Raw genomic sequence first — 9266 nt, 5'->3', positions numbered from 1 at the left:
AGAGAGAACATGTCACAATGTCAGGTTCTGTCTGTAATGTGTTTTAGTAGAGAACATGTCAGGTTCTGTCTGTAATGTGTTTTAGTAGAGAACATGTCAGGTTCTGTCTGTAATGTGTTTTAGTAGAGAACATGTCAGGTTCTCTCTGTAATGTGTTTTAGTAGAGAACATGTCTCAATGTCAGGTTCTGTCTGTAATGTGTTTTAGTAGAGAACATGTCAGGTTCTGTCTGTAATGTGTTTTAGTAGAGAACATGTCACAATGTCAGGTTCTGTCTGTAATGTGTTTTAGTAGAGAACATGTCACAATGTCAGGTTCTGTCTGTAATGTGTTTGATTGCTTTGTCTTCGCAGGACATCAATCTGAAAACTGCTAAAAGCAACCAAGTGATGCATTTCACATTCAGGGATGATAAGCACTGGAAATTACAACAGGTACTGTGTCTCTCTGTGTCTCTCTGTGTCTCTCTGTGTCTCTCTGTGTCTCTCTGTGTGTCTCTGTGTCTCTCTGTGTCTCTGTGTCTCTCTGTGTCTCTCTGTGTCTCTGTCTCTCTCTGTCTCTCTCTGTGTCTCTCTGTGTCTCTCTGTGTCTCTCTGTGTCTCTCTGTGTGTCTCTGTGTCTCTCTGTCGCTGTGTCTCTCTGTGTCTCTGTCTCTCTCTGTGTCTCTCTGTGTCTCTCTGTGTCTCTCTGTGTCTCTCTGTGTCTCTCTGTGTCTCTCTGTCTCTCTGTCTCTCTCTGTCTCTCTGTCTCTCTCTGTCTCTCTGTCTCTCTGTGTGTCTCTGTGTCTCTCTGTGTGTCTCTGTGTGTCTCTGTGTCTCTCTGTCTGTGTCTGTGTCTCTCTGTGTCTCTCTGTGTCTCTGTCTCTCTGTCTCTCTGTCTCTGTGTCTCTCTGTGTCTCTCTGTCTCGTTTCAAGTTGTAATGTCATGTGCGCAAGTACAGTGAAATGCCTTTGTTGCCTCTAAACCAAGAATCATCAACTAGATTCAGTCACAACGTTTTCTTGAGAGGATGGTCGGGAGTCAGTACGAAATAAAACCAATATTTATAAGATTTCGAATTGACCGCGAGAAGCCGAAAAAGATATAATATTAGATTAAAATCATAATCATTTCAAACCCTGATTACATTTGGGGACATGGCCCTGCGTAGGGTGCCGTCTTTCAGATGGGACGTTAAAATGGGTGTCCTGACTCTCTGTGGTCATTCAAAATCCCATTGCATTTAATGTCAGAGTAGAGGTGTACACCCTGGAGTCATGGTGAAATACCCAACCTGGCCACATTCCTAAATTCCCATCTCTCCCTCCGATCTAATAATACTGACTCTGTCCCTCCCTCAGATCTAATAATACTGACTCTGTCCCCGTCTCAGATCTAATAATACTGACTCTGTCCCTCCCTCAGATCTAATAATACTGACTCTGTCCCTCCCTCAGATCTAATAATACTGACTCTGTCCCTCCCTCAGATCTAATAATACTGACTCTGTCCCTCCCTCAGATCTAATAATACTGACTCTGTCCCCGTCTCTCTCTCAGATCTAATAATACTGACTCTGTCCCTCCCTCAGATCTAATAATACTGACTCTGTCTCCGTCTCAGATCTAATAATACTGACTCTGTCCCCGTCTCTCTCTCAGATCTAATAATACTGACTCTGTCCCCGTCTCTCTCTCAGATCTAATAATACTGACTCTGTCCCCATCTCAGATCTAATAATACTGACCCTGTCCCTCCCTCAGATCTAATAATACTGACTCTGTCCCTCCCTCAGATCTAATAATACTGACTCTGTCCCTCCCTCAGATCTAATAATACTGACTCTGTCCCCGTCTCAGATCTAATAATACTGACTCTGTCCCTCCCTCAGATCTAATAATACTGACTCTGTCTCCGTCTCAGATCTAATAATACTGACTCTGTCCCTCCCTCAGATCTAATAATACTGACTCTGTCCCTCTCTCAGATCTAATAATACTGACTCTGTCTCCGTCTCAGATCTAATAATACTGACTCTGTCCCTCCCTCAGATCTAATAATACTGACTGTCCCTCTCTCAGATCTAATAATACTGACTCTGTCTCTCTCTCAGATCTAATAATACTGACTCTGTCTCTCCCTCAGATCTAATAATACTGACTCTGTCCCTCCCTCAGATCTAATAATACTATCTCTGTCCCCATCTCAGATCTAATAATACTGTCTCTGTCCCCATGTCAGATCTAATAATACTGTCTCTGTCCCCATGTCAGATCTAATAATACTGTCTCTGTCCCCATGTCAGATCTAATAATACTGACTCTGTCCCCATCTCTCCCTCAGATCTAATAATACTGTCTCTGTCCCTCCCTCAGTTCTAATAATACTGACTCTGTCCCTCAGATCCAGGATGCTCGGAACCATGTGAATCAGGCTCTGCAGCTGCTGAGTGGTAGAGATGAGAGCTACCACTTTAAGACTGGGGCTGAGGTCAACAAGGTAGAAACACACACACAGCTACCACTTTAAGACTGGGGCCGAGGTCAACAAGGTAGGAACACACACACAGCTACCACTTTAAGACTGGAGCCGAGGTCAACAAGGTAGGAACACACACACAGCTACCACTTTAAGACTGGGGCCGAGGTCAACAAGGTAGGAACACACACACAGCTACCACTTTAAGACTGGAGCTGAGGTCAACAAGGTAGGAACACACACACAGCTACCACTTTAAGACTGGGGCTGAGGTCAACAAGGTAGGAACACACACACAGCTACCACTTTAAGACTGGGGCCGAGGGTAATGAGGTTAGTTTCCACCAGGGAAAACACTGATAATTACTGTCAGAAATAAACTGCTTTCTGTGTCATAGCGGAGCTAACAGATATAGCAGATCTATCAGGGAAGGGGTTTCCTCTATTTTCTATGCCTACACTACACATCACTAGACTACACACCATTAGACTACACTACACATCATTAGACTACACTACACATCATTAGACTACACTACACATCATTAGACTACACTACACATCATTAGACTACACTACACATCATTAGACTACACTACACATCATTAGACTACACTACACATCATTAGACTACGCTACACACCATTAGACTACGCTACACACCATTAGTCTACGCTACACACCATTAGACTACGCTACACACAATTAGACTACGCTACACGCCATTAGACTACACTACACGCCATTAGACTACACTACACGCCATTAGACTACACTACACGCCATTAGACTACACTACACGCCATTAGACTACACTACACGCCATTAGACTACACTACACGCCATTAGACTACACTACACGCCATTAGACTACACTACACGCCATTAGACTACACTACACGCCATTAGACTACACTACACGCCATTAGACTACACTACACGCCATTAGACTACACTACACGCCATTAGACTACACTACACGCCATTAGACTACACTACACTACACGCCATTAGACTACACTACACTACACACCATTAGACTACACTACACTACACACCATTAGACTACACTACACTACACTACACACCATTAGACTACACTACACTACACACCATTAGACTACACTACACTACACACCGTTAGACTACACTACACACCATTAGACTACACTACACACCATTAGACTACACTACACACCATTAGACTACACTACACACCATTAGACTACACTACACTACACACCATTAGACTACACTACACTACACACCATTAGACTACACTACACTACACACCATTAGACTACACTACACTACACACCATTAGACTACACTACACACCATTAGTCTACACTACACACCATTAGTCTACACTACACACCATTAGTCTACACTACACACCATTAGACTACACTACACACCATTAGACTACACTACACACCATTAGACTACACTACACTACACACCATTAGACTACACTACACACCATTAGACTACACTACACACCATTAGACTACACTACACACCATTAGACTACACTACACTACACACCATTAGACTACACTACACTACACATCATTAGACTACACTACACTACACACCATTAGACTACACTACACACCATTAGACTACACTACACACCATTAGACTACACTACACACCATTAGACTACACTACACTACACATCATTAGACTATACTACACATCATTAGACAACACTACATATCATTAGTCTACACTACACACCATTAGACTACACTACACGCCATTAGACTACACTACACGCCATTAGACTACACTACACGCCATTAGACTACACTACACGCCATTAGACTACACTACACTACACGCCATTAGACTACACTACACTACACGCCATTAGACTACACTACACTACACACCATTAGACTACACTACACTACACTACACACCATTAGACTACACTACACTACACACCATTAGACTACACTACACTACACACCGTTAGACTACACTACACACCGTTAGACTACACTACACACCATTAGACTACACTACACACCATTAGACTACACTACACACCATTAGACTACACTACACTACACACCATTAGACTACACTACACTACACACCATTAGACTACACTACACTACACACCATTAGACTACACTACACTACACACCATTAGACTACACTACACACCATTAGACTACACTACACACCATTAGTCTACACTACACACCATTAGTCTACACTACACACCATTAGTCTACACTACACACCATTAGACTACACTACACACCATTAGACTACACTACACACCATTAGACTACACTACACTACACACCATTAGACTACACTACACACCATTAGACTACACTACACACCATTAGACTACACTACACACCATTAGACTACACTACACTACACACCATTAGACTACACTACACTACACATCATTAGACTACACTACACTACACACCATTAGACTACACTACACACCATTAGACTACACTACACACCATTAGACTACACTACACACCATTAGACTACACTACACTACACATCATTAGACTATACTACACATCATTAGACAACACTACATATCATTAGTCTACACTACACACCATTAGACTACACTACACACCATTAGACTACACTACACACCATTAGACTACACTACACACCATTAGACTACACTACACACCATTAGACTACACTACACACCATTAGACTACACTACACACCATTAGACTACACTACACACCATTAGACTACACTACACACCATTAGACTACACTACACACCATTAGACTACACTACACACCATTAGACTACACTACACTACACACCATTAGACTACACTACACTACACATCATTAGACTACACTACACATCATTAGACTACACTACACACCATTAGACTACACTACACTACACACCATTAGACTACACATCATTAGTCTACACTACACACCATTAGCCTACACTACACACCATTAGTCTACACTACACACCATTAGACTACACTACACACCATTAGACTACACTACACACCATTAGACTACACTACACACCATTAGTCTACACTACACATCATTAGATTACACTACACATCATTAGACTACACTACACTACACATCATTAGACTACACTACACACCATTAGACTACACTACACTACACACCATTAGACTACACTACACACCATTAGACTACACTACACACCATTAGTCTACACTACACACCATTAGACTACACTACACACCATTAGACTACACATCATTAGTCTACACTACACACCATTAGTCTACACTACACACCATTAGACTACACTACACACCATTAGACTACACTACACACCATTAGACTACACTACACACCATTAGACTACACTACACACCATTAGTCTACACTACACACCATTAGACTACACTACACACCATTAGACTACACTACACACCATTAGTCTACACTACACACCATTAGTCTACACTACACACCATTAGTCTACACTACACACCATTAGACTACACTACACACCATTAGACTACACTACACACCATTAGTCTACACTACACACCATTAGTCTACACTACACACCATTAGTCTACACTACACACCATTAGACTACACTACACACCATTAGACTACACTACACACCATTAGTCTACACTACACACCATTAGACTACACTACACATCAGACTACACTACACACCATTAGACTACACTACACATCACTACACATCATTAGACTACACTACACATCATTAGTCTACACTACACATCATTAGTCTACACTACACATCATTAGACTACACATCATTAGACTACACTACACACCATTAGACTACACTACACATCATTAGACTACACTACAGGTCATTAGACTACACTACACATCATTAGACTACAACTTTGCTCCACCATGTACCCGTTCATTACCTAGAACAACTTTTCCATCCCAGAGTGCATCTCTTCATTTCCTCTATATCTCAGGTTGTATTTGTTCCCAGTTGATGACTGTAGTTGATGATGACTGATGATGTCGTTGTTGTAGCTGATGGACGCGGTGATGCTCCAGCTGACCAGGGCTCGTAACCGCCTCACCACTCCGGCAGCCATGACCCTGCCGGAGCTGGCAACCAGCGGCCTCATGGTGAGTCTCTCATAGGTTATAGGTCATAGCAGAGAAACTGGTCTCGCCGTCTACTGTATGCAATTTACATCACAATGACTCTCTCGCTCTCTGTCTCTTTCTCTCTCTCTCTCCTTCTCCAGAAAATGTTCACTCCTCCAATGCCAGGCGATGTGATGGTGAACTTCTATATCAACCTGAGTAAGCTGTGTCTGACTGTCTACCAGCTGCACGCAATGCAGCCCAACACCACCAAGGTACACAATCACAAACTCTCATGCAGATACAGTCTGCGGATCGAATCCATCCCTGAGACGACTTTCGCAAAACAAGATCACAGCTGTTAGTTCTGTAATCACATGTGGTATTGTGAAGATGCATCAGTTTGTCTACCTGTGGTGTTTCAACAGAACTTCAAGCCGTCTGGAAGCTCCGTGTTACACAACCCCGGAGCCATGTTGTAAGTTCTGCTTGATATAAGGCTTCACATCATGTCGGTCACTAACACGTTCAGATGGACTGTCTGTGGTCAGTACAGGATCTTTTCATGTCCATTTCATATCTGGTTGACGTGAAGATATTCGTGTGTCTCTAACAATACTAACTACCGTTTAATTAAATAAATAAAAATTGTCACTAGTCAGCTGCATAGTAAATTATGCTTGTTGGGTCTAACCCTGAGTCCTCTCATTTCTGAACACTTTCACACACACAGTTCCCAACTTGTTTAAACACACACAGTTCCCAACTTGATTAAACACACACAGTGCCCAACTTGATTAAACACACACAGTTCCCAACTTGTTTAAACACACACAGTTCCCAACTTGTTTAAACACACACAGTTCCCAACTTGATTAAACACACACAGTGCCCAACCTGTTTAAACACACACAGTTCCCAACCTGTTTAAACACACACAGTGCCCAACTTGTTTAAACACACACAGTGCCCAACCTGTTTAAACACACACAGTTCCCAACCTGTTTAAACACACACAGTTCCCAACCTGTTTAAACACACACAGTTCCCAACCTGTTTAAACACACACAGTTCCCAACCTGTTTAAACACACACAGTGCCCAACCTGTTTAAACACACACAGTGCCCAACCTGTTTAAACACACACAGTTCCCAACCTGTTTAAACACACACAGTTCCCAACCTGTTTAAACACACACAGTGCCCAACCTGTTTAAACACACACAGTTCCCTTTCCAATACAACCAACTGTTTTCTGGTTGACCTCTTTCCCTGCTGTCTTCCCCCAGCGAGCTGAACAATGCTAAGTTTGAGGTGAGCCAGGTTCACAAGGTGGAGTGTGTTGTCCCCTGGCTCAACAACACCCTGATCTTCTTCACCATCTCGCTGCAGCTCTGTCAGCAGCTCAAGGACAAGGTGGGTGACGTCTGTGGGCAGCAGGACACTTTTTTCCCCAACACTCCCATTGGTCCACAGAATAAACTGAAGTGAATGAGTAGCTGCGATTCAGTATTGGCATTGATTCAGGCTGTGGGTCAGTTGGTATGAAGTAGATTGATTCAGGCTGTGGGTCAGTTGGTATGAAGTAGATTGATTCAGGCTGTGGGTCAGTTGGTATGAAGTAGATTGATTCAGGCTGTGGGTCAGTTGGTATGAAGTAGATTGATTCAGGCTGTGGGTCAGTTGGTATAGATTGATTCAGGCTGTGGGTCAGTTGGTATTGATTCAGGCTGTGGGTCAGTTGGTATGAAGTAGATTGATTCAGGCTGTGGGTCAGTTGGTATGAAGTAGATTGATTCAGGCTGTGGGTCAGTTGGTATATGAAGTAGATTGATTCAGGCTGTGGGTCAGTTGGTATATGAAGTAGATTGATTCAGGCTGTGGGTCAGTTGGTATATGAAGTAGATTGATTCAGGCTGTGGGTCAGTTGGTATATGAAGTAGATTGATTCAGGCTGTGGGTCAGTTGGTATATGAAGTAGATTGATTCAGGCTGTGGGTCAGTTGGTATATGAAGTAGATTGATTCAGGCTGTGGGTCAGTTGGTATATGAAGTAGATTGATTCAGGCTGTGGGTCAGTTGGTATAGATTGATTCAGGCTGTGGGTCAGATTAGATTGATTCAGGCTGTGGGTAGATTGATTCAGGCTATGAAGTAGATTGGATTCAGGCTGGGGTCAGTTGGTATGAAGTAGATTGATTCAGGCTGTGGGTCAAAGTTGGTATGAAGTAGATTGATTCAGGCTGTGGGTCAGTTGGTGTGAAGTAGATTGATTCAGGCTGTGGGTCAGTTGGTATGAAGTAGATTGATTCAGGCTGTGGGTCAGTTGAAGAAGTAGATTGATTCAGGCTGTGGGTCAGTTGGTATGAAGTAGATTGATTCAGGCTGTGGGTCAGTTGGTATGAAGTAGATTGATTCAGGCTGGGGTCAGTTGGTATGAAGTAGATTGATTCAGCTGTGGGTCAGTTGGTAAGGAAGTAGATTGATTCAGGCTGTGGGTCAGTTGGAAGTAGATTGATTCAGGGCTGTGGGTCAAGCAGATTGATTCAGGCTGTGGGTCAGTTGGTATGAAGTAGATTGATTCAGGTCTGGGTCAGTTGGTATGAAGTAGATTGATTCAGGCTGTGGGTCAGTTGGTATGAAGTAGATTGATTCAGGCTGTGGGTCAGTTGGTATGAAGTAGATTGATTCAGGCTGTGGGTCAGTTGGTAT

The 9266-nt window shown here is 42.8% G+C and overlaps 1 protein-coding gene across 1 annotated transcript; it reads left to right on the top strand.

The window, feature by feature from the left end:
* Positions 1-326: 326 nt before the first annotated feature.
* On the top strand, positions 327-8045 carry LOC124029755 (protein rogdi homolog). Its single transcript, XM_046341348.1, has 6 exons — positions 327-434; positions 2383-2478; positions 6495-6593; positions 6716-6829; positions 6983-7032; positions 7844-8045. Exons 1-6 carry the CDS (start codon positions 327-329, stop codon positions 8043-8045), a joined length of 669 nt encoding a protein of 222 aa, XP_046197304.1.
* The last annotated feature ends 1221 nt before the right edge of the window (positions 8046-9266 follow it).

Source organism: Oncorhynchus gorbuscha, unplaced genomic scaffold (genome assembly GCF_021184085.1).
Source record: "Oncorhynchus gorbuscha isolate QuinsamMale2020 ecotype Even-year unplaced genomic scaffold, OgorEven_v1.0 Un_scaffold_7555, whole genome shotgun sequence".
Lineage (NCBI taxonomy): Eukaryota > Metazoa > Chordata > Actinopteri > Salmoniformes > Salmonidae > Oncorhynchus > Oncorhynchus gorbuscha.
The sequence above is the reverse complement of the archived record's forward strand: the minus strand, read 5'-3'. Positions and strand labels throughout refer to the sequence as shown.